At 38.5% G+C, this 27,317-nt stretch overlaps 1 protein-coding gene across 2 annotated transcripts; it reads right to left on the reverse strand.

Moving 5' to 3' along the window:
- Nucleotides 1-2,343: 2,343 nt before the first annotated feature.
- On the reverse strand, nt 2,344-27,091 carry PDK1 (pyruvate dehydrogenase kinase 1). 2 transcript variants are annotated; one of them, XM_087819772.1, is made up of 12 exons: nt 26,890-27,091; nt 25,040-25,181; nt 23,025-23,096; nt 20,835-21,019; nt 20,434-20,529; nt 19,318-19,395; nt 18,008-18,084; nt 16,137-16,235; nt 9,327-9,437; nt 5,455-5,571; nt 3,570-3,680; nt 2,344-3,409 (listed from the first exon to the last, which is right to left on the reverse strand). In XM_087819772.1, exons 1-12 carry the CDS (start codon nt 27,089-27,091, stop codon nt 3,251-3,253), a joined length of 1,449 nt encoding a protein of 482 aa, XP_087675898.1. In that variant the 3' UTR covers nt 2,344-3,250. The 2 variants fall into 2 exon arrangements, with proteins under 2 accessions (XP_087675898.1, XP_087675897.1); XM_087819771.1 differs by lacking the exon at nt 3,570-3,680 and having other exon boundaries at nt 2,344-3,391; nt 5,458-5,571.
- Nucleotides 27,092-27,317: the final 226 nt, after the last annotated feature.

Raw genomic sequence — 27,317 nt, forward strand, 5'->3', positions numbered from 1 at the left:
TCTATATTACTTGTATCATGAAAAGTTATTCAAAAAGCACTTAAATATAACCTTTCGAAAATCACACAACAGATCTTCATTCATGCAATAAATCAGACATCTGTGGATGTTGGATAATGAAAATCTAGGATAACTCAGGTCACACCAACTCTCCCTCTGGCTTGCTCCATTAGGATAATACACATTGGAAATCTAGTTCCAAATACTTCCTCTACTGAAGATAGTGAGATTTAGCGCGACCCACCTAGCTACAACTTTTTGAATGTCTACAGAATGTTGATGCTTGATGATGCAAAACTTTTATTTAAAAGACATATTTTCAAAACCTAAATTGTCCCAATTTAATTTTCAAAATGAGAGTTAATCCATGTTTTCAGTTTATTGCCATTCACAAAACATTTTATAAAATAACATGGTAGACTTCCACTTCAACATCTTCACAGTGCAAGAAAATGAATGTTACTGAGTATGAAGACATCCAAAGCTAGCCCATATTTTAAGTATAGGGCAGAATACTTTTGCGATTCTTCCTAAAAAATGTTGGCACATTCGTCAAACGCCCAGGTTATAAAAATCACTTAGTATCAAGTCTTATCCTTCAGTGTATTTTTATATCTACATAGCATCACATTAAATGTTGGTGGGCAAAGGAGTGTAGAAAAATCTAAAAACATTTCAGGTTTTAATGATTTAAAACCAACTAGCAAAAATCTTCCCTCCAAATATTTTGTATGTGATTTTCTGTCCATTACAATAACAAAGTGAACAGCTATTATACTTTACAAAGAAGCTAAAGGAGAAGATTTCACTTTTCCTTTCAAACACGATTTCTTAGATAAAGAAGCAAAACTTTACATTTGGGTTTAAATTGGGGGTTGGGGGTAGAAGCGTCCTAAGTAAGAACATCAAGTTTATGTCAGTTGTACAAATGTCTCATTTAGGAAAGAAAGTAGATCCTTTGATTCAAAGATTCTAAAATAGTTTATCACCACAAGAAAAGAATCATCTTTCTCCTGGGGCCCTGGGGGCGACGCTGGGTCGGTGGCTGGGGCTGCCGAACTACTCTCTCGCGCCCCCAAACAAGGCTCTGGTGGAGGCAGCCGCGGGAGGGCGCCGCCTGGCGGAGGGATCCCGGGGCAGGAGCCAAAAAAGTGGGGGTGGGGGGAGGGGGGCAGCGCGCCGCCGCTGGACGCGGTTCCCACGGCACGGAACCGCGCGCGCCCTGCGATTGCCGCCCCCCCCCCCCCCCCCCCCCGCTAGAGCCCCCAGCGCCCTGCCACAGCCAAGGCCACCTCCCGCGTTAAAGCTAAAAAACTGTAACGTTTTGAACCAGTAAAATCATCTATTAGCATGTCCTATTGTTCTGCACAAAACCCATAATAAAGGAACAATAGGCGAGGCAAAAGAGCTCTTTCCAGCAAAGGGGCCCCAGGCACCCCCCCCACCCCCAGGATCCTCCTCTCTCCAACCAGGGTTCTAGACTAATACCCTTCAACACCCCCCCCCCCCCCGCCAGTTTACAGATTTATACAGAATTGTTAAGCTTATGTAATGCTCTTGAGAATGAGGCGTTTCAACTCCACGTATTTTCCAGATAAGGTGCCCCCACTTAAGTAGTAAAGCTGTTCTTTAAACATTTAAAATCCTACTTTAAAATTTATTTTCAGTGTATTTCCCTGCCACCTTAAAAGAAGATGAGGTACAACGGACTAAACACAGTCTCCCAACTTGCCGGGCGTGCAGACACAGCCGGGCCCTGGCCCCAACTCGGTGCCACTCAGCCTCGCTGTCTCCACTCCCGGTGACACCCGGCTCTGAGTCTGTTTGAAAGCCCAACAGCTACCACCATACACCGAAGTATCCTGTAGAGTACACATTCCCATATAAATGCAAAGGACTGCTGCGGTCAGCCCAAACTGCCTTTTTTCTGATAACAAAGTCTAGGTATTTCTTATAAAATATATGTTCTTTGTCAAGACGTGCATTCATGGTTCTGATCCTTCTGCTACCTACTATTCTGCAGTAGTCATTTTGTCTCCTGCTTCAAATCATGCTTCTAACTGGGAGGTTCAGTTTGTCTGGCCTAGAGATGAAAAATCTGACCTTTGGGTAGGGGAAAACGAAAACCTAAAGATCTGTCACTTCAGTACATGTGGTATCCTCATTACTCACTTTAAAAGAACAGCTGCGCCCTGGCCAGTGGCTCAGTGGTTAGAGCCTCGGCCGGCGCACCAGAGGGTTGCGGGTTCAATCCCGACTGCATCAGGTGCATACCGATCGACCTCTCTCACATCCATGTCACTCTCTCTCCCTCCACTCACCCCATCCCTTCCACTCTCTCTTAAAAAAAAAAGGTAAAAATATCCTCAGGTGAGGATTAACAACAAAAAAGCACGGTTTCCTAAGCAGGTGAAGCATCACTCAGCATTTTAAGGGAGCCTGATCCAGCATGTCTGGAGCAGGACCCAGAGCTCTTTCTCAGAAGCTCCCCCATGTCATCTCAACAATCCATAGTTCAGGTTTTGGGACTCACTGCTTTGCCCACAATTTATTCTCCAGAACGTTAGCAGCTGCTCGTTTGTTTCTGGTATAATCACAAGCACATTCAAAGTAGACTACCAATGATCTAGGCTTACACCCACACAGAACTAATCATTATAATCCTTTGTAATAAAAATTTTAAATGGTAAGTTAACTTCAGAGCTAAGACAATGCGTGTAGAAGCTTTAAGGTAGCTGGTTCTATACTAACAGGACAACTGTTTCTGCTTTAGTTGTAGTTAATCACTGGTAAACATGAAGACCATCGTACTACAGTTTCCACCAAGTAAAGGATGGCAGAACTCCTCCAAATAACAGAAAAATGGTTAACTAGCTAATCAGTATTATTAAGAAAATGTTTCCCACAGACACAAATGAAAAATGAAAAGTATTTGACAAAACCACTCAGCTTCCTGTAGAAACCCAAAGATTTATACTCTTCTGAAGTCTACCATAAAGGGGAAAGTTGATCAAAACTATGATTGTTTAAAAATACGTTCAATTAACTGTGAAAATATAAGTGTCAAACAGGTACAACTTCATCCTTTTAGCAGGTTTAACAGGCATAAACGGAATTTGGTTTCCATTTATTCTACCCAAATAGTTGTGAAAAGGACGTGAAGTATTTGGTATAATGTAGTTCTGCACACCATCCCTTCCAAATTTAATACAAAAGCCACATTTGGATGTTCTAGGGGTCCCAAGTGTATCTAGGCACTGCGGAACGTTGTCATGTCTTTTGGTTCTCTGCTGGGGACACACCAGTCATCAGCCTCATGGTTGCCTTTGTAATGCTTCCAGGCAGCTTTGTTATACACTGGGAGTCTTTCTATTGATTCTGTTGACAGAGCCTGAAAGAAAAGCAGGACCTAAGTTGGGCATGTTTTAGAATCCATATTTAAGAAAACATACAGTGGCAAAAAGGTTACTACAAATTAAACAATACTTTATTGGCTTTGTATTCTATTAATCATAACACTGTCCCCATACATTTTTACATAGTATATGTAATTGAAACGTTCTACTGACTAAGTCTATGGCACTGCCTGGTGTACATGTTGACTGAATTTGTTGTTTAGAGTAACTCCACCAGCCTGAAAGCCACTGGATTGAAATTTGACACAAGTGTAATAGATGCCTCTTATAAAACATGACCCATTAAAGAACAGAAGTTCCTTAATGAAAAAAGTCATATAAGTATAAAAGCACAAAAGTTGACATATGTATCTTAATATATATAATGTTATAATCATTTAATGAACTCTATTTTAATTATTAGAATACTATATTTTTCAGTATAGTCACTGTACTTTTAAAAATTCAACATAATATTCTTATCAGTCAATATAAAACTATGTCTAAGGCATCCTGGCCTTTGCATGAACCATTCTTGGCCCTCAGTTTGATCCTGTCTTTTCCTCCTGCCATTAGAGCCACCAATTTCAGTTACAGCACATGTGTTTCTGCATCATGCATAATTTCATGTTTCCAATATCATTACCGTTAATTCACTATTCTATTGAACTTGAAATAAACTATGTTCCTCATCATCTTCAAGTTGGGATATTTTAGTAGAACTTAAGCCACAGGCATTTCCCAAGATGCAGAAAATATTGAACTATAAATTTCACTCTGATAATGCTAAGGAAGGTACTTGACGTTGATGATTTTAATGATTCTATAAGACTTCCTGTCATCTATTTTTTCCAAAATGGAACTAAAAATCTTTTACCTATATATTCTCTTTAAATATGCCAGAACTGCCCTAGCCAGCTTAGCTCAGTGGTTAGAGCATTGTCCCATGGACTGAAGGGTCCCCGGTTCGATTCTGGCCAAGAGTACATACATGGGTTGGGTCAGGGGGCATATGGGAGGCAACCGACCAATGAGTCTCTCTCACATCAGTGTTTCTCTCTCTCTTTCTCTTCCACTCTCTCTGAAAAGCAATGGGAAAAATATCCTTGGATGAGGGTAAAAATAAATAAGCCAGATAAATTTATTTTTTCCAATACAAAGTTTTCAGCATTTCCTGTAAAATAGGTGCCATCTAGTGGCCAGAACAAGAAACTAGCGTCACTAAATAACTAGGTACCAACAGCTTAACCAATCCAGTGGGTTGCTGGGGTTCAGTGCTCTCCACCCCTGTAAAATATACTGATCTCCGCCTAAACACATGGAACATCCAATGCGAGGAGGCTCAGTGCTTCTGCCCACACCAGGTGAGCTATAGGCTTACCAAGGAGTCACCTATATTTGTTCCCAAATCTGTTTATGCAATTACATCTGTCACTGTAAATATATAATTTAATCAAATGTTACTTAAACAAAGTGCGAAAAAAGATGGGAGGGTTCTTTGAAAACTAAGATGAATACTTTGGGAAAACTCATGAAGGAAAGTCACATAAAAATTGCTGTCAAATCAGAGTCAGAGACATTTGTAAAGGACTGCATACAAGTAAAAAAGGATTGTGTATTTGGTTGTTTCTTTGTTTAAAGAATTCCCCCTCTCCCCCCAAGAAATGTAAGTACAGCTTCTGCAGAGAAGATAACTGAAACTTCAATCTGTAGAACCAAAGAAAAGGCCTGAGCAGAACATCAAAAGATTGGTGGATCAATGTCCATTCATGTGCTTTGTGTTAAAATCAAATTTGTAAGACATAAAACTTTTTATGATTCCCTACTTTAACCCAACTTTTTTTCCATTAACAACCACAGTCCTGATCATTACAGATAAGAGTACTTCTTTCCCAGAGTCAAAAAGGTCAGCTGTCAAAAAAGACAAGGTCCTATGTGAAAAACCATAATACTTCTATTTTACTAGCATGAGGCAGAGGAAAATTTCATTACAGTTAAATATTGGCATCTTTTCTTCTTATCAAGAGACATCTCATTCACTCAAGAAAACTATAATTACTACCTTAATGTAGATCACTGCATCTGTCCCATAGCCCTCGAGGGAATACAGCTTCAGGTCTCCTTGGAAGTACTGTGCATAAAGACGGGAGATGGGCAATCCATAGCCAAAACCAGCCTGTTGTGTGAGGAAAATGGAATTTTATTCAGAAAGCCACACACTGAAATACTTATCTAATAAAAACAAACACTACTGAGTACCCCAGGGCCATGAGAGCCTGTATCTAAGAGACCAACTAATACCTAAGAATTTCTAATGATCAAGCTGTAGCCTAGCTGAGTACTATATTAGATGACTCCCCTCTGGTCATTTAGAAGTCTTCATTCCTTCTACTATAAAACGACTTGGGGGTTCTGAAAAAGCATGTTGCTTTTCTTCATTGGCCTGCTCTAGAGTATCCCAATACTGCTTTGGGCAATATCATACAAAACATGTTCGTTCATTCATTCATTCATTCATTCATTCATTCATTCATTCATTTATTTATTTATAATCTTCACCCAAGGATATTTTTTCCATTGCTTTTCAGAGAGAATGGAGGTGAGGGGAGAGAGAGAAACATCGATGTGAGAGAGATACACTGGTTGCCTCCCACATGAGCCCTGATCGGGCCTGCAACCAAGGTACTTGCCCTTGGCCGAAATCGAACCTGGGACTCTTCAGTCCTAGTGCCAAAGTTCTAACCAGTTAGCCAAACCGGCTAGGACACATGTTCTCTCTTTTAGGAGCAAGAAAAGAAAAAGCCTTTTTGCAACCTAACAGATACAGCTCATGACTTCATACCATGAACTTCTAGCCTGTGTTCTGAACCTGGAGGGATCCATAAAAGCTCTGCTTTCTTAATTCTCACTTACAGGTCACTTCCCTGCTTAAAAATCTTCAAAGCACATCCCCTCACCCACTGGCTTGAAATAAAAATCCAAACTTCTAAAAGAGCTTTCAAGACCCCATAAGATCAAGTCTCTGCCTCCCACTTTCCAGTCCAGCTGAACGAAATCTTCTGCTCTCAAGTTCTTCAAACATATGCAATTTTTTTCTTCTGTGTCTTTGTTCATCCTGTTCCCAATATCTGGAATGACCTTCTTTACCTGAATAAATCTACCAATTATTTAATACAAAGCAAAACATTTAGATAAATGTAAAATCGGTTTTTATCACCAAAAGAGACGTTCAATGACATTTCATACAACACTTTAGTTAAGAGCTTATGTGGATTCAGGAATGAGAGTGCTATTAACAAATCCAGGCTCCAGGTTTATCTATCTCCACCACTTATTACTTGATTTTTCTAGGCAGAGTGTGTGTTCACCCCTCCAAGTCAACTACCTATTCTTCATGTCTCCTCACCCCGGGAGTCTGACCTGAATGGATGATGTCAGTGGATTCCTATGCCCTCTGCCTCCAGTGGGTCCGGCCAATGAGGAACCCAGTAGGAGTTCAGAGGTAGTCAAGTCAGGGTATTCACTCCGTGCTTCCTTCTGCCTGAGCTTGCTTTCCTTGGGCAGATTGGGCCCTTTGTTACTAAGCAGCTACTATGCAACCTTCCCCTTTTCTAGGTTCTGCTAACTTCTCTGCCCTCTTCCTTTGATTCTGGGTGGTGACAGCCCTGGATGTCTACACTATCCCTACTCATAGCTCTGTAATTAGTCTCTTTGTAAATAAGCCTTCCTTAATTATCATTTGAATGAGCTCTCTTTTCTGTTGGGACCATGACTGATACATTAATTAGTTCCAGAAATGGCCCCAAGGAAATTTCACAGGTGGCTCAGGATGCCATGACCTGATCTGCTTCATCACTGCCTCTCCCTCAACCACACCCATGAACTCCTGGGGCTTCCCCTAGAGAAGAAAACCAGCATAGGCCTGGCCCACTGATGGATCTCCACCAGATGCCAGCACCAGCCAGGAGTGGACTGCGCTTGCACTACAACCTCTCCGGGCAGGGGCAAATCCTGCCCGTGGGCAGAACTTGAGGTGCAGCACCTACATGGACTCACGGGTGGCAAACAGGTTGGCTGACTGGCTGGTCAGGGGCTTGGGGAAAATGAAACTGCATAGATGATGAGAAGGAGGTCTGGAAGAGGAAACGCAGATGGTCCTGTCTAAGCAGGCTTCCAGTGTGAGGATATTCTGCCCATGTAGACGTCCGCCAGAAGGCACCCACATGGAGGAAGCTCTCAGTAGTCAAGAACACAGGATGACCACTCCTGAGGCTGGTAGGCAGTCTTCCTCCAGCTGCCCCAGTGCTTGCTTACTGGGTCCGCTTACAAAGTGGTCATAACATTAGGAGGGAGGCTCCAAAAATAGTTTAACAGGCTTCCCCTTGGTAAGGCTGCGTAGACACACTGGGGAGCCTGTGCTATGTCAAACCTCCTGTTTTCTTAAAAATTTGCATAAATTCTGCATCCTGAACAACAAACACTTACATGGCACTGACTTTGTGCCAAGCACTATAAAAGGTATTTTTACATATATAAATGTCAGCCTTTACAATAACTTGATTTTTAAAGATGGAGAAACTGGGATATTAAGGGGTCCACAGTTTTCCCAAAGCTACACAGCTAAAATGTAGTGATGTCAGGAGCAGAATATCAGACAGTGCTGATCCAAAGTCTGGACCAGTATGCTATGCTGCTCTCCACAAAAATTCTACAATATTTGTTTACTACAAAAGCAGCCTATCCCTTCTCTCCTCTTACTTCTAGAGTAAAATCAGACTTTAAGAAGATGCTTGTGTTTATTATTTGACCTCACCTGCCCCTTGGCACATGATTGCCTACCCCGGGCACCATATATCTCCATTTGAGAAGCTCATTACTGTATTAATCATTGTAAAATTTTGTAAGACATGAACCATATCACAGTTGTAGCTACAGAATTTGTGCTGTGTGAAAGGTAAAAATATTATAATGAAGTCCTTCTGGTAACTTCCTAGTGTTACCAGATCCACTTATACTGTGTTTCATCACGTCACAGCATAACTCCAGTGTATATGCCAAAGAAGATTCCAAGCCTAGAACAACAGTTCTTCCAGAATTACAGGTTAGAGAACTGGCAAAGGGCTTTTCTGGGGGTTGGAGAACAATGATGGAGTCAATTCAAAAGCTAATCTTGCCCAACCAGTGTGGCTAAGGGTTGAGTGTTGACCTATGAACCAAGAGGTCCCTGGTTTGATTCCCGGTCAGGGCACATGCCCGGATTGCAGGCTCGATCCCCAGTATGGGGCGTGCAAGTGGCAGCTGATCAGTGACTCCCTCTCATCATTGATGTTTCTATCTCTATATCCCTCTCCCTTCCTCTCCCTCTAAAATCAATAAAAACATTTTTTTTAAAAGCTAATCTTATTAAACCTGAAAACAGATGACTATTAAGATGAATAAAAAATACCAGCAAAACAATTATAATTTGAGCCATTTCCAGGTTGGTGATTAAACTGATCAGATCTCTAGTCTTATTTCTGAGTCTAGAATATGAGATCTTTCTACTGTAAGTACTTGAGGAAAAAAATCAACAATGAAGATCAAATCAGTATTGACCAAATACCAGTAAAACTGCTAATTTAGTCTTCCCATTAGAAACAGTATGTCAAAATGCGGTTTACCACATGAAAACAACTAACATATCACTATCAAGCTTGGCAATGAGACCTCTAAAACAATACTCTGTCTTGTGCTGTCAATCAAAAGAAAAAAATAACCCAAATTTAACGCTGTTTAAATTTAGAGAAAAGTGGGGGTTTTTCCTAATAGCTTCCCTTCCTCCTTGGGATGTACCCTACAGAATGGCTCAGCTGATTTATTTGGTAACCAATTTGTTTGGGTTTCTTTTTGGCAATTCACAGAAACACACTTCATTATTTCTTGATCACATACCAGAGGCACTGCTCGGGACGTCTCGACACGAGGCCGGGGTGCAGTTGAGTACATGTAGTTGAAGAGTCTGTCAATTTTCCTCAAAGGAACACCACCTCCTCGGTCACTCATCTAAGATGAGAAAGGATCATGCACTATGACCAAGTCCCATACACAGCAAAATACAGACACATACTCAGCGTCATAGTTTAACTGCTGGCTGCACAGTACAGCTTTTCAAAATGAGTATCATGCGATCCAAACTGCAAATGTAAACAATTTCCTTACTGCTGGACTTAACACAACTCACCCAACACAAGAAATTCTAATACATAATAAACTCCATCATGATACAAGTTCAATGAGGCGGCTTTGTGTATTACTAAAGTCTCACTAACACTTCAGTATAGCACAAAATGCTGCATAAACTAGGCCTATCTCGGATGTAAACATAAATGTATTATTCCTTTATGGTGGGCAGTCTGACAACCAGATGAAAAATGCATAAACCCTCTGACCCAACAAGGCTTATCCTAAAAAAAAAAATCAGAAAAGTATGCAAAGAACGTGTAAGACTATCCATTACAGCACTATGGAGAAAAGCTAGAACTGGATTACATCCTAAATAGGGGACTATTTGAATAAACTAATGTACATTCTAAAACAGAATATTTAAATGTACAGAATGGTATGTATTGGCATAAGAGATATTCACAAAACCTTGTTAAATAGCAAAAAGTTATGAAGATGCATTTATAATATTCTAATTTTGTAAAAATTAAATTATAAAAAAGGTCTGTAATGATATACTTTTGTCTATGGAATAATGAGTGATCTCCTTTTGGGTTTTTAGTTTCTGAATTTTTTTCACAATTATTTCTATTATGGAAAGCAACAGTATAATTTTCATTTTCAGGAAGGAAAAAGCAGATTCACTTCAATGTGCTGCAGAATCTCATCTACCAACCATTTCACAGCATACACTCTCAGACAACTTTCTGGTGAGTTTATAAGGTGCATAGGTTTTTATATTGTACTTATGTCATTTTCCAACTCAAATCATATGGTAGACTGGGTTTAATAATTTATTACAAATTGTCAGTTTCTTTTCCTTCACAGCTAACATGGACTTACTTCTCTAGTTGTTGTACACCTTCCATTCTAATCTACTAGAACAGCCATTTTCCTTTGTTACAAAATCTAAATTGAGTCTACTATCTATAGTATAACATAGCTGTCACAAACAAATCTGCTTTTAACAGAGGCATATAGATATGCATAGATATAAAAATAGTTCTGAATGCTATGTATGAAGTCAATAAGGTCAGATGGCTTCTAGTTAAGTTTTTCTATAGTCTTTTAAAATTTTTACAGTATGTTTATACATTAAGTCCTCACTTCACATCATCAATAGGTTCTCGAAACTCTGGTGGAATGATATACAAGGAAAACAATTTTACTGCAGGTTAATTGATATAAAAAAGAGATACGTTCCTATGACATCTTATCGATGTTATAACTAAACAATGTTAAATAAATGATGTTATTCGAGGACCTGCTATATATTTCTTTCCCAAAGAAAATCACATAGCTATTTTAATTTTTAAAATAAAAATTCACTTTGAAATACCATTTGAAGACTTGCCTCTGATATATCTACAATTAGATAATTGCAGTATAAAAATATACAAGGACTTTATTAAGAACTTGTCTGTGGCATTATGCTTGAAATTGTTCTTGGCCATGAATTCAAAGCCCTGTGAAAAGATTTATTTTAGTAATATGAATAAAGATGTCTGGGTATTTTCTGAGATCCATCAATTCATTAATTACTCAGTCTTTAATGCTCTCCTGCACATATGCTGGTAACAGAAGTGTGAGGGTTCTATAAATATTAATTTAAGGGAACAACATATTAGAATAGATATTAAGATAAAAAGATAGAATTCCATAAATATTTTCTTGTTTTCCTTAACCTTCTGGCATCCAGCAAGCATAAAACATGAAGTGACTTCTAGCCACTGGCGAGTATGAGAAAAGCAGAAAGCAGAGCAGAAAGGACAGAAGTGACTGAGAAGTATCTTCTTATTAGAGGTGAAGGGGGTAAGCTAAGTCATAGGAATATAGTTAAAAACTGATAAAGGTAAATAAAGGTAACCTCCTGGGAAGTGTCCGGCTATCTAGGTCGGTAGAGCACGAGACTCTTAAAAGTAACCTCCTTTGCTTTGTAGCCAAAAACACAATAAACTGGAACCAATAGATCTTTATTTTTTTATTTCATTTATTTATTTTTTTAAATGTATCTTTACTGATTTCAGAAAGAGGAAAGGAGAGGAGGAGAGAGAGATAGAAACGTCAATGATGAGAGAGTCACTGATCGGCTGCCTCCTGCATGCCCCCAACTGGGGATCGAGTCCGCAACCTGGGCACGTGCCCTGACCAGCAATCGAACCCCAATTGCCTGGATCCTAGGTCAATGCTCAACCACTGAGCCACGCCCGGCTGGGCAGGAACCAGTAGATTTTTAAAGTGGTCAAAAGAGTTTCCAAGAGAGTTGTAAGAGATGATATTATACCAGAAGGTCTGAGTTCTTTGGGAAAAAGGAGGGAGGAAATAATGGGAGAGAGACAGATGTTTGGTCTGTATATATTTAAGACAAGAAGAATGGCACTCTGATAACAAATATACTGAGAAAGAGATGTGAAAATTAAACCAAAAAAAATCTCTGATTAAGATAATTTGGAAAAAAAATCTACACTCACAGATACATAAGCCTATGCTAAGGGAAAGAAAAGAGATTATGAAAGAAATAGGTGGTGGGGAGTAATGTCAACAGGAAGCTGAGGAAGAGGAGTTTGCCAATTATTTGTCAAGCTTTCTCTTCAGTGCATGAAATCATCACTTTTCAATGTTCTCCAACCAAAGAGGTGTCATCCCTAACTTCCTGTTGCCCATAACACTTGGCTCTCTGGGCTAGTTCATGTGAATTTCTGGTCCTAGGGAAATGAACCACAGCTAACTTGATGACAGCTTTGAAGGCAGGAAATTTACTAACCCTGAACTCTCACCCAGAGCTCCTGAAGTCTCTTACTCAACATCTTTTTCAATGTCAAGTTTATAAAGTCACCAACAGTGAATGAACCCAGACATTTACTTTTTTTTTTCTTTTTTTTCTTCAGACATTTACATTTTAATTGAAAAGATATGTGGCTGCAACACTTGCATTACTTAATGAATAGAGATCAAACACAAAATCTGAAGGAGCAGCAAGTGATCTAAAAGAGAAAAACAACTCACAGGATTTTCAGCAGAGGTGAAGAATGTCAAGAATTTGAACAAACTAAAAGAATGGGGGGAAGCCCAGACCTTGATCCTAAAAGCCTAGGGTAAGTGATGGGGATGAATCACTACTGAAGCAAATTAAAATACGCATTTAACAAAAAGATATACCAAGAGTAGATGCAGTCATGTGACCCTGGATGTGAGGAGGCAGAGCCCAATATACAGGTAGGGCTTTTATAAGGGGCTTCTAGAACAGTCTGTTCAAGACCCTTACGAACATTTTTTAACAGCTTTATTGAAATATAATTCACAGACTATATAATTCAACCATTTAAAGTACACAACTCAATGATTTTAAATATAGTCACAGAACTGTGCAACCATCAACAGTCAATTTTAAAATATTTTCATTACCTCAAAAAGAAACCCTGGACACTTTACTGATTACATTCCTAAACGACCACTAGTCCACTTCTTGCCCTTTTATATTTGTCTATTCTGAATATTTCATATGAATAGAATCATATGATACGTGACCTTCTGTGATTGGTTTCTTTCACTTAGCATGTTTTCAGTGTTCCAGGAGCCATGTTGCAGTATGTATCAATGCTTCATTCTTTTTATGGCCAAATAATATTCCATTAGATGGATATATATTACATTTTGTTGATCCATTTACCAGCTGATGGACATTTGGGCTGCTTCTATTTTTCGGCTATTGTGAATAATGCTGCTATAAACATCCATGTGTAAGTTTTTGCTTGAACATCTGTATTTAAACCTTCAGAGTATAGACATACTTAGAAGTCGAAATGCTAGGTCATTGTGAACTTTTCTTTATACCAAACAGACAGGTTCCCTAAGCATGGTCTGTCTGTCCACCAACACAGAATCAGTCTCTGGCTGAGTGCCTAGGAGCTCAGTGAACCTTGATCCGTGTGGTGATAGATAACCACAATAATGGAAAGCATCTGCAGACCAATAGGCTAAAGCACAAAAACAGAAGCAGAGAAAGCTACAAGAATCATGCTGTAGCATAACTGAAGCCCCAAAGCAGAAGTCATATAGGACTTATTTTGAATCAAGTAAACCTTAGTGGGCAAGTAGCTGACACATAACTAACCAAAAAACAGATACACATTAGCATCTGGGCTGGAGAAAACGTGATACATTACTTTTTCAGCAAACAGATGGTACAGCTATGTATTTATTTGTGTCTCACTCTTAAATGAATAGCCCAGAAAGATAAACAGAAAAAAGAAATTCAGAGATAACAGTGCAGACAGCAGAGACAAATTAATTTTTGAAAAAACAGCTATCATTAATATCCTCAGAGTGATAAAAGAAGGTAAAATTAAAAAGTGTATAATAATACAGTGAAACTAAAAAATCAATAGAAGGGCTGGGAATTTAAAGTCAAGGAAATCTCACAGAGTAGAACAAAAAGTTAAACAGATTAAAAAAGAGGAGAAAAAAGATACGAAAAAAGGGGATCATTTCTCGAAGCCCAACATCCTCCAAATATGACTATCAGAAAGCACAACAGTAGGAAAGAAAGTATCAAGGAACCAGGAGAAGTTCTAAATTCTAAAGGGCCCAGCCCAATGAGTAAGGGAAAGGGCCACGCCAACTCACATCATTATGAAATTTTAGAACAGAGATGAAAAATTTTTAAAGCTTCAGTTAAACAAATAATCTTAAAAGCTCAGTGAAACAAAACCTCAAACTAAAACTGGTCACGTACAAAGGAATGGGAATTGGAATAAGCATAAGTCTTCTCAAAAGGAATAGCAAGGATGATGTCAGCAAAAATAGTGGAGAAAGGAGCTCCACTATTTTCTATGACAATAGAAAAGAACTCTTATAACTCAACAATAAAAAGACAAACCGCTTAAAAACTGAGCAAAGGATCTTAATTGATATTTCTTTATAGAAGATAAACAAATGGCCATGAAAAGACGCATCATCAATCGTTAGGGAAATGCAAATGAAAACCACAATGAGATACCACTCACACCCATTAGAATGGCTATCATCAAAAAGAATGACAATAGCGAGTGTCATCAAGGATGTGGAAAATGGGAACCTTCATACATTGTTGGTGGGAATGTAAAATGAGTTACTTTGGAAAACAGTTTGCCAGTTCCTCAAAAGTTAAACACAGAGTTACCTAAAAGCAATTCAATTCCTAGGTTTAAAAAAAGAGAATTGAAAACCCATGTTCACATCAAAATTTCTATATGAATGGCAGCATTATTCATAATAACCAAAAAATGAAAACAACCCAGATATCAATCAACTTGATGATTAGACAAATAAAATGTGTTATACCCACACAGCAGAGTATTATTCATCCATAAAAAGAAATAAAGTACAATACATGCTGTAACATTATCGTAAGCGGAAGAAGTCAGTCACAAACGACCACATACTGTATGACTGCATTTTTATTAAATGTCCTGAATAGGGAAATACATACATGAAAGTCAATTAGTGATTTTCAAGGACTGAGAAGAGGGGAAAACAGGGAGTGACTGCATTGGGTTTTTCTTGGAAGTGATGAAAAAAAGTTCTGAAATTAGACAGTATATGGTTGCACAACCTTGTGAATATACTAAAAACCACTGAATTATATACTTAAAAAAAAAGAGAAACTAGATGCCTTCAAAAGTCTTCAAGATTATTATTTTCAATCCATAATTCCACGTATGACCTTAAATACTGAGAAAATTGCAACTGAAGCTGGGTAAGGGAGAGGAGGTACTAATTCCTCAGCTACCATAACAGAAAGCTAGTATTTGCCATTTAAAATTTTTTAATTTCAGAAACAGCAAAATTGAAATACTACTTAAAAACGTAGCAATAATTCCCAGAAGAAATAACTGAAAGACTGTCTCTGAGTAGTAACTCACAAATGACCAGGAACTGACATATTTGAGTTTTATACTCTCTGTATTTATTACTTTAAGAGATATTTTTAAATGTTTATTTAAAAAAAGAGAAACATCACCATACTCTAAGAAACTGGGCTATCTCAACAATGTAGTGGAAAAAGCCTGGCACTGTGTCATTTTTTCACTGTGTAGGCACAACCTAATCACTGTCATAGTCTGTTATCTGTAAAACTAAGAATAAAATTGCCTGTGCTCCTAACTTAAGAGTCACTATGAGATTCAAATGGAATAATTAAAATGAAAGTAGAATGAAAAGCATTGTTTAAAAATGAAAAATTATGTACTATCTACATAACACTGCAAATACCCAAATATTTTATATTTTATTTATCAAAGTGGGTATCAAAGTATATATTCATGATCACTGCTAAACTCTCTGTCTCAGGATTTACTTTAACTTGAATAACCTGATTTAGGGATCAGAATAGAAATAGACTCAAGGGATAATTCCATAATCTGCCAGATAAATGAAGCAATGAGCTTATTAGCTATTAGGGACAGGATTTCTTTCTCCTAAGAAAAATTATGCCTTCTAGAAATTATGTGCATGCCTGTACATCAATTTTTTTTAAAAAAAACAACAAAAAGCATTTACCCTCACAGTCAAATCCTCATTACCCAGTGTGACGTGGACTTGAATAGGTGGATAAACACCTTTGACAGCATGGTGTTCCATGGTTGCTCTCATTGCATTCTGAAACACATTAGGTTTACATTAAAAATACAACTTTAAAAAAAGAAACTAATTATAATTTTCAACTACATAGGCATCGCTTTAAATTTTAAGTTTTAATTTGATAGAATTAAATATGCCAAAGAATCATAATTCTTATAATCATATTTAAAGAATTACTTTCTTAAAAATATTACTAAGTCAGTTTTGGAGGACTTGTGAGATACTTTGATTTAAAAATTTCAACCAAATTCTGCATATTTTGCAAAACCAGCTGTCTCAACACTTTTAATTAGTTTACATTAAAGCAGACAATTCTATCCAAATGCTTTTATAATTTAATAGATAAGAAACAAATCTTATTTTTGAAAACAGTTTCATTTCTTTTTTTAAGAACCATTTTGTCATACATTGCTTTAAAAAAAATTTTTTTTTCATATACTATTAACAGCAATGGTCTTATTATGATGTAGAAATTAATCCAATTTACCACTTGTTGGAAACTAAGGATATCTACATTGTAAAACTGTTTTGATTCATTTCTAAAGGATACAGGGTACACATGGCCAACATGTCATAAGCACTAAATGATAACATGGCATGTCACATTGGAATAGAAATTGGTAAGACCAGATAAGGTAAAAAGGGCAAAAGATGGACTGAATTTGGAAAAAAGTGTGACCCTGGCACTCCAATCAGGACTGAGTCTATCATCTCTACCAAAGGCCACTTGAGATTAGGTTCCAGATGGAAGCCATTATTACTGACATTACATAAAATCCCTTACATGATAGTATTTCTTTTATTAAGCATCATGGGGAACAAGATCTTTATGTGACTGAAATTTCAAGGAAAAAATTAGTTTTAATCCTTTAAGTGCCAATCAGTTATTTAATCACTCTGATTGAACGATCTGGGGAAGGATTAGGTATTTTCTTGCTGTCTTAGAACAAAAGAGCATTCTTGAACCCTTGCTGTTCTAAGACATTATCGTCAGTTTTTCTCTGTTTAGTATATTTTTCTTTTGCATTATCAGGCTGAAAGCCACTTCTCTCTTCTAGTTTGCTGCTGGCTGAAGACAAGGTAACTAAACTAAGAGAGACTACAGGCTTGGCTTAGAGTGTCATTTTCAGCCACAGGGACCTGCACTACTTATCACCCACTTTCCTGTTTACCAGCAAATGTTATTGTGGGCAAAAATGTATTCTCAACACTACTAGCATAATTTTATTTAGTTTTCAAAATTTGTTGTAAAAAGCAAATATAACAGCAGAAACCCTATTAGTCAATATAAATGACTTTCACACAAAAAAACACAAAAACCACACATCAGGACTCTGGTCATTTCAGGGTAACAGTTAAGAATCATTCTTCTAAATATTTTGTTTTGTAAAATATAACTTTATTGAGCACATATAATGTGCTGACATTGTATTGCATATTTGATACGCTCTCTCCAGTCTTCATCGTAATATGGATAGTATTACCCTTGTTTTCCAGAACGGGAAACTGAGTCTCAGGAAGCTTGAGCAACGTGGCTGACATCACACACATAATTAAGTGGCAGAACTGGAACTCAAGCCCAGGTCTTTCTCACTCCCCAGTCGGAGCTTACCACCACACTGAGAGGCCCGTCAGTGCTGACAAAAGGCTGATCTCCAGGAATGTGACACAACGCTGAACGTGAAATGACACCTTTTAATGAAACTGGGGAAAACCGGGCATTTAACTTTCCGCGCAGACGCCTCGCCCCAGGGAACGGCTGGGAGAGGTATGTAAACTAGTTTACAAACCTTGAAAAGCTCAAACACCATGTGATAGAGGTGGGACGGCACATACACCACTTGTATTGGCTGTCCTGACGACTTTGCTACAGAGCAGAAGAGAGAGATATCAAGTACAGGGAGATGTGCTGAAAGCAGTTTAAAGAATATATTGTGTAGTGATGAAAAGGAAACATTTACTGCGGAGGACAGTATCATCTAGGGGAGGAGTGCCACACCAGTTCTTCACCATATCAGTGTTTGAACCCCACGCTCACCTAGATTTACCTGTCAGTGACGAGTCCTGCATAATTTAACCAACCCACCTTCCTACTCTTCTCTATGATGATGAGTCTTTGTAAAGGACTCTCAACCTTAAAGTCAACCATTTAATAGGCACCCAGGTGGGCCTGGTGGGCAGAAAGTGTGTAAAACAGAACCTTGGAACAAAACATATCCTAGGATTCTAATACAGACAACAAATTGGATTCCCCTCTGAATAAAATACCCCTGGGAAACACGGGTGGGACATCTGGAAACTGCCCACAGTAGTTCAGGTTCCCAGGCTATCGCTTGTGTATTGTGATTCTTATTTACTGAATGTACCGTTATGGACCAAAAGCATTAATATGGCTTTAGAAAAACACCCAGCAATTCTATTTTCAATTGGATAACTTCTACTGCTGTCCAGAATACAACCTAGTAAAAGCCTGTTTAATTTTATTCTCCTTAAAGGAACATGTTAACTTAGGAAATGTTTTTCCCCTTTCTAACTACTCTCCCTCTAGAAAAAACAGCAAGACTCACAAATCCCCTTCCAAGGCACCTAAACCTTTTTTTGTCCCAAAGACACTAAGTCAAGGTGAAAAACAGACCATCAGAGTTAAAAGATTCTCAAACAAATGAGCATCTTTCTTTCCTTTTACACCTCCAGTGTTTTTACTTCCTCAACAGTAAAAATGATTTACAACTCAGGAAGTAAAAATCTTCAAGGGTAAACCTTACATTATTGAAGTGCATATAAAAGTCAAACAGAATTTTCTTGGTTTCATTTTTTTTCTAACCAGAAGACCAAAGATAAGCAAAGAATCAACATTATCAATTTAAAAAAATTTTTTAAATGGGAAAAAGACCAAAATGTCTTTCAGAAAGAATCCAACTACATTAACTATACACACACACATTTTTTCTTAACATGATTGCTCTCTCGAAGCTTTCACAGCCAATGAATAAGTTGATGAAAAGTCCTTTTATATTAAAACAAATCTAAATTATTCTTATCATTCATTTTCAGGTAATCGTAACACTGATCACTGAGGAAAAGACAACGTCAGGCTTACCATTTAGTTCTTCAAGCTGTAGTTCAGGTGAGTTAATATAATACAAATCACATAGACGCCTAGCATTTTCATAGCCATCTAGTGTGAATCAAAACAAACAAAAAAAGCATTAAATAAATTTACATCTGTTTCATGCATTAAGGAGGCAACAATACTGACAAATGAAATTTTAAAAATTTTTATAGAAGAAAACATACATTAATAATCTTACTTTGGGGAAGGTCTTTTTAAATATGACATGACAAAGCCTAATAGCCATAAAGGAAAAATGACAGATACAATGCCAAAACAAAACAAAACACACATCTGTATAGAAAAAGACACCATAAACAAAGTAAAGGAAAACAGCAGGCTGAGGAAATTATTTACAATACATATAACAAACATTTAGAGCTGGTGAGGGTTTAGGAAAGACACTCTCATTCATTGTTTGTTACCTTGGGGGGGGGGGGGGGAGTATCAAAATTTTAAATGCACTTTAAATGTTTTTAATTCTAGGAATCTTCCTTTCTAAAATACTAGCAAAACTCAGCATATATCTAAAGATGTTCACTGCAGTATTGTGGTAATAGAAAAAATGAGAACAAACTGTGCATCAAAAGGAGGATGTCCTAATCTATTCTGCTACATCCATACAGTCATTCAAAAACCTGGGGTGTATCATATGTACTGAACATGGTACAATGTCTGTAAACTTGTAGAAAAATATACATAGACTACCCCATTTTCTAAAAACAACGTAAGACTAGCAATCATGTATGTGTATGAGCATATGCGGTATAAACAGAAAAAAGTATGGGAAGATGTAAACCAAACTATTATAAATTATGGCTCCTAGTACAGGGAGTTAGAAAGGGGGGAAAGGGGCTTAAATTTTCTGAAGTGAAACTGATGCCCTCATAGTATCACCATACTTTGCCTAACAAAGCAATGTATCAGCGAATATTCATCTGTTACATGAGGCACAATTAACATTATAAAGTTATTTGCAAACCCATATATTCATTCCTAACATTTTAATCTCATGATATAAATAGTTGTTTTAATAGCAAGAACTAACACTCAACAATGTTGACTTCTGCATCCTTTCTGAAGTGAGAAATTATTAGTATTTACCTTGAATAACGTCAACTACATTGCAGTTTGGGTTTATGCTTCCGATGTGTTTCCGATGAGATGGGCTTCCTTTGTCTTTCCCACCAAACAATAAAGCTATTAAGAAATAAAATATCAAAGACAAACAAAATAAGCTAAAATATCCAATGCCCTTTCCAGATTTGAAAACTGTTTCTCTAAATGGTGCCAAACAATAGAACAAATATTTTTCTTAAACATAAACACAGTATTTTACATTCATAAAAACACCTCCTTTGTATAGCAGTCTATTTACTTTTAATACACACACACACACACAAAAGTAAAATTAAACATTCTCCTTAAAGGGAAGTTTTCTAAATAAATTTAAAATATACCAACACACTTTACTTAGCTTCTTTTCTTGACTTCCAGACACTTACAGTGCTGATTGAGTAACATTCTAATTGAAATTCGACTCATGAAGAAGCGATCCAAAAAGTACTGAACATTCTGGCTGGTGACAGGGTCCACCCCAAAGCTCTCCTTGTATTCAATCACACCCTGAGCCATGGTAGGAATAACATCATTGTGTCGGTTCCTGATCCGTATCACGGTATCTGTAAAGCTAAACAAACCTGTCTTTCAAAACAGCCAAGTATTTTGACAAGTGAATTTAATGCTAAAATCTAAGTTTAACCAACTACACTAGGCAAGGGATCCCCAATTCAGCAAAAGGAGCCTTGGTGCATGTTTTCCTACACTTGTGTAAATATATTTCAGATCATAAAATATACTGAGTCTGAAGGTGTAAGAACCTCCAAAATAAAACTTCTGAAATTTAATTATTCTCTTGGAAGTCTTAAAAGTAAGGCTGCCACAAAATATGATCCTAAATATGCTGTGGTCTTCTTTAACCACTGTCAACTACGATCATCTCAGCACTCACTATGAGGACGGTTTTCCAGGGACATTCAGCGTAAGACAGAGCACTTGCTTCTAGGGAACACATGCTCTGGAAGGAATGAAGACGAATAAGCCAATAAAGCCTGTCTGCTCTGAAACTATTCCCTGCGGTTCAAAGAAAGAAAGAACCACTTAGAACAGAAAAGTAGGAAAGAATTCTAATTTCACTCATCCTATAAGTTTAAAAATGGGAGAGGAAACGTCAACTGTTGTGTGAAAAGAAAAATTTTCAAATCATCTGGCCTTCCCATTTCTGTCATTTAGAAGACATTCTTGCATGGGTAATTTAAAGAACTAAATAAAACAGAAAAGAGGTCTTAATTATGGAGTAACAAAATCCATTTTGTAACATACCCATCAGAATTTACACTTTCAAAAGAGTGCTTTCCTATTCAAAGTCATCATCTTGAGTACTATTAACTTATTCCAATGATGCTCTCATAGCTCAAATCATTTCTGAAATGTCTAGTTTGTAATTAGCTTCAAAACCAAACTATTAATCCAAAATACAAACAATAAAACTCCTCAAAATAACGAACATCTCATGATTTCTAGTCACCCCTTTATTAGTTTATTTCACCTTTCTTCTTTTAAAACACTAAACAGTATTATTCTGCTTAACTGCTCTGAATGATTGTTTCCAGAAGGTTCAGATAACATAACCCACGTAACATAAAAGTAACATAATGTTTACTTTTAAGATTACTTGTGTCTAAATTCTGGTCCTACCATTTGCTAGCTCTATGACCTTTAAGCTACCTTAAATTACTTAACCCCTTTGTGCACATGTATTCTCTCAACTGAATTGTTCTAAAGATTAAATGACATCATTCATGTACAATGTGCTCCATAAGTAGGCATAGAATAAATCTTGATGTTATTTTCAGACCAAAATCGTGTTTAAAAAATGAAGTGCTATCATCTTTACAGTCAAAAAATGTATAAACGATTGAGGACAACAAAAGAGGTGGTCTCCAACTTTTCAGCAACAGTCATTGGAATAAGTAGGTAACTGCCTGAGGGGACTACTTGGGTTTATCATTTCTGACATGTTAGTTATTAAAGTAGTCATATTACTTACATTATCTTACAGACCACAGATCATACACTAGAGACTCATAGACATGTTTTTGTAGACCTTTAGTATTTTTTTAAATTTTTAATTACTTGCCTATCATTTAGAATTGGGAGATTCTTGTATTAAAAATCTAGACTTGTGGCTTTTTTCTAAACACACCAAAAACTTAGACAATCTGGGCAGCATTTCGGTATGGCCATGATCGGCTGGAGCTGAGGCTGGCTGTCCTTTAGACGCAGGCACTCTCCAGGTTAAAAGTCTTCACTTTCCATCAAGTGGCACTGAGGCCACATCTAGATATCTGTTGTTCATCACATCTGAACTGTGTCTTTTCTTATACTGGAGTTCAGAGGAACATGAAGCATTTCTTGTTCCCAGCACAATTACTAATTTATGTTACTTGCCTTGCCTGTATGGGCTACTTTAGACAAATGCACTGCCACATGTTCTAGAGTAGTGGGAAACTAAAAGTTCATCAATTTCCCTAGTAACCCAACAGCAGATTTAAACACAATACATTTATATGTTTATATGATGTTTAAAGGGTACAAAAATTATGTTCAAAATAAGGTCAAAATAGTGTACTTACTCATAAATAGTTTTAGCATCTTCAGCACTTTTGTCCTTAAAATCAAGAAGCTCCTGAAGACTCTGGATATACCTAAAATACAGTCAACAGGGTAAATTTGTTCTCTCACATTCTGGGAGTTCAATATTGTGAAAATGCTCAAAAGGTATTTTAACATTTCTTAATTTTTAATTTAGAATAGTGCTATAAAATTCTGGTTGAAGTAGGATTTTTATACCCAATCACATGTGAGCAAAGTTCCTGGCACAAACTAGTAGAAAGTGCACATTTTCTCCTAAAAGCATACGTTAATCTTGACTGAAGAACTGCAAGATTTCCTACCTCCTTAATTTTTTTAAACTTTTATACTCTAAAATAGCTTTTAAATTTCCTAAATTTACCACTGTAAATTACAGTATAAATAATGACTGTCATGAGAACTGGATCTATAACCAAAAACTATGTGACCATGGGCAAACTTGTCTTAGTCTCAGGAAAATGGAGAGCCCAGCCTACCTTGGCCCAAGAGTCTAACTTAAAGGTCTATGCTTTAAGCTTTAATTTCAGATGTTTATGTCCAACCAACAAATATTTGTTGAAAGCCTATGATCTACACCAAACTAGTTCTTTTAAACAGAACTGAACAAAAACACAAAAGTCATGAGAATGTAGGTTTTAATTTATCTAACAATTCAAGATAGCAAATCACCTGTTAAGGAAGCAGCCAAATAAAGCAAGCCAAATTACTTTCTCAAGGTCATGGCACCAAGCACAGTGGCAGTGCAAGGCCAGAGCTAAAAACACCTTGCTATCATTCAAGGACCTTCAAGAGTGTAAGGTCTGCTTAACTGCCCTAACTCAGCAGACGTCTGGGGGGCAATAAAAGTGTTTAGAAAATCTGCAAATCCATATGTTGGTTTGGAAAGCTGTTGCTGACAAGCAATTTGCCTCTCTACATTCCAAAGTTAAGTGATTCTGATATATACAGTTTCCCTTTAACCATTAACTTTCTCTTCATTGGCAAGAAAAACTGTGCTCTTTATTCAAGAGAGAGCTGAATACCTACAACATGTTAGCCACAGATCGGATTTTAAAATGCAGCATATGCCATTTTTTAATGAAGAATTAAAAAGAAACAGGAATAAGCTTCCAGAGAAAATTATCTGTTCTTTCGCTTATTATTTAAAATTGATGTTAGATCAGCTTCTTGCACAAACTATAATGCCTACAAAAGGAAAGTGAGGGTCTCAATGAATCATTACTGAGCAATGTCTTGCAGCTAATTTTTTTTCATTTACGACTAAACTCTTAAAGACTCTTTTGTTTGAAATGTTTAGTGATTAAGAGAATAACACTATTAACAACATTAATAAGAAAGGATGTATACAGGTGGCCACATATGATGCACACCCTTCATAACTCTACTGTGATTTTTTGGAAGAGAGATCACAGTTTCTACATGATTCCAATAACTTCTAATTGTTTTAAAATGGTAACAATTTTAACTTATGTGACTTATAAATATATACTTCAATAAAATAAATTCATTTTATATAAAAATATGCACCCTTTAATACACTTCATCTTTCTGACTGCATCATAACATAGTAGAAACAAAAAAATCTGGGTTTGAATCCCAGCTCCAGTACTAGGCAAAAGACTAAGCCTGTTGGAGCCTGTTTCCACATCTGTAAAATGGAGATAATAATGCCTACTGAGCAGAATTAAAGGTACTGTATATAAATCCCTCACTTCAACAAAAGGTAGAAATTATTATAACATAACATCCCTGCACATTTAATAACACAAATCTTAAGTTTAGTGTCTGCATTTCTGTGTAGTTCTGATTGTTCTTCTTAAGACCAAGGAGTGACAGAATCCAGGATTCAGGGGATAAGCCCAGATGCACCCCAAAAAAGGAGGACTGGAATGCTGCTGCTACCTTAAGATTCCACTAAAAAGTAAAAAAAGATTTATTTGCTTTAACTTGAGTTTAGTCCACAACTCCAACGAAATTACAAACACAGGAATCTTACCAGCTTTGTACCAATTGAACTGACGGCGTCCTGAGAAGATTATCTGGAAGAAGACTTATTTCTTTCATTATATTTGCCAATCTAACAGGCAACTCTTGCCGCAGAAACATAAAGGAGGTCTTTTCACAAGCATTCACAGATCCTGAAACCAGACACGGTGGGAACAGTAGTAAGTGAAAGCCAGAGGCAGCAGAAGCCAAGAGGCAGGGAGAAAAACAAAGGGGTAGCATCACCATAATGACAGGGTAAGGAAGGAAGAGAAGGCCGGGATGAGATAACCCAGTCTCTAGGGCATCCTGAATAACCTTCCAATTTCAGACATTCCGATTGCTGTGCAATGAAGCAACTTTCCTGCCTCCATTACTTGCATCCTTACTGGGATCCCCTGTCTCAGATCTAAGGCAACCTGAGCAAGTCTGAGCAAGGTGAGGAGTCTAATTAACAGGACCTGCACAGCCTACCCTATATAAACTGTTGCTGCCATCATTAGAACACGTTTCCTAAGTCTTGGTTTATAAGAAGTGAATACCTGTCTAACAAACAGAGAAATTTTGTCACGTGCATGGGAACCACTATACTAATTACCATAACCAAAGAGTAAACGTAGAGAAGGGCTTTCAGGCAATAAAAAGCACAAAATAACAAAGCCTGTTGAGCAACCATCATGCAGCGTCTCCCCCAGCAGGTCCTATCCAATTGCCTAAGTCCTGGAAAGCAGCCTGCTCATTCCTCCACTTCTATACAGGATGCTAAGCAGAACAGTTATAGAACGTCCTCTGGCAAGTGGTTCTGTGTAAAGTTAAGCTAAAAAGTTAGAGATCATTTCGGCAATGCGTTTTAAAGTCGCTAATTTAATCTCGCTATTTCAGCAAGAGACCACCTTAGCAAAAATTAGACTGTCAACAGCAGGAACTATGGTATTAAAGGAAAACATTTTCTTGTGAAAGTTGAAAGACATACTTGTAAACAAGGCTAAATTCACCCTTTAATCACACCAGAGTCATTTTAAAGTAAAAACAAAAGCCGAGGGCTTGAGCCAAAAAAAAAAATTGCCACTGTAAACCACAATTTTAAGATAAAGTTACCAGCCATGCTGGTATCTTTCAAGCCCACTAGGGATCCGTTCGTGACCTAACAACACTAACAATGCAGAAGATAACTGTTTCTATTTAAGTTTTATGACTTCATTAGAGTGTATTAGAGTTTTCCCTTTTCCTCTCAACACCTCCTATGAGAAGTCAGAGCCTAACTCTGTGATTCCTCTGTTAATTTGTTGCATACTTCCTAGAAAAAAACAACACAGCAGCCATCAGAGGAAGAGGAAAATGGGCAGTCGCTTTTAGGGGGTGAAATGTGGTAAACCTCAGCATCTTGTACTCATGCACTTTACACGTGCTCAACACTTACTTGCTGCTGACGAAATGAATGTGCTATTGGCGGAAACACTCAAGCCCGTGGCAAGAAAAACATTCTATGAAACACTGGGCCGGTTATAACCTGCTTCCCCCACCGTCACGCCAGTTCTACGCAGTCATCACATAGAGCCGGCACCTACCAGCACTTTCCGGGATCCGCGCGCGACCCCCGAGGCCCCGGGCAGCCTCTCCCGCAGCGCGGCCCTCGGGAACGGCCCGCACGCGTGCGCTGCGGGGCGGCCGGAGGTTCCGCCGCGGCCCCTCTGGGATCTCAGCTACACGCAGAGAAAGGCACACGCCCCGCTACGGATCCGACCCGCGGGCGGCGGCCCCGCGCGGACGGCGGCACCTAAGGCGCTGGGGCGGGGCGGCGGGGCGAGGGGGCTCCGAGGCGACCGGGCCGCGCACAAAGGCCGAGGCCCGCGCGGCACTCACCGAAGTCCAGGAACTGCTTCATGGAGAGCGGCGACGGCGAGAAGCGCGCGTAGAAGTCCACTTGGCCCGGAACGCCGCGTTCGGGCGCCGGGCCGGAGGCCGAGGCCGACGTGAGGCTGCGGCCGGCGCTGGAGCGGCGGGCGCGCGGCCCGGGGCCCGGGCGGCCCGAGGCGGCGCCGCGCAGCAGCCGCGCCAGCCTCATGCCGAGCGCCGCCGGAGCAGCCGCAGCCCCGCGCGCCAGGTGCCGCCGCGCTCCGCGCCCGAGCCGTACGTGAGGGACGTGGCGAGCCGCGGGGGCGGGGAATCTGTCAGCAACTGTCACCGCCGCGGCCGCCCGCCCCGCGGGGCTGGGTCAGGGCGAGGGGGGGAGGGAGGGAGGGAGAAGGGGAGGCGAGGAGGGGGAAGGAGGCGGGAGCGCGCGGGGCCGC

Source organism: Miniopterus natalensis, chromosome 8 (genome assembly GCF_054644295.1).
Source record: "Miniopterus natalensis isolate mMinNat1 chromosome 8, mMinNat1.hap1, whole genome shotgun sequence".
NCBI lineage: Eukaryota > Metazoa > Chordata > Mammalia > Chiroptera > Miniopteridae > Miniopterus > Miniopterus natalensis.

Excerpts from the sequence above, each read along its gene's own strand:
- PDK1 (XM_087819772.1), bottom strand. The coding sequence starts at position 27,091 with ATGAGGCTGGCGCGGCTGCTGCGCGGCGCCGCCTCGGGCCGCCCGGGC. Across the intron at positions 21,020-23,024 it reads GATGCTAAAACTATTTATGA|CTTTACAGATACCGTGATAC; the intron begins GTAAGTACACTA and ends AGGTTTGTTTAG. Across the intron at positions 3,681-5,454 it reads CAGTGATCTACATTAAGGTA|AGGCATCTATTACACTTGTG; the intron begins GTAATTATAGTT and ends ATGTTTTATAAG.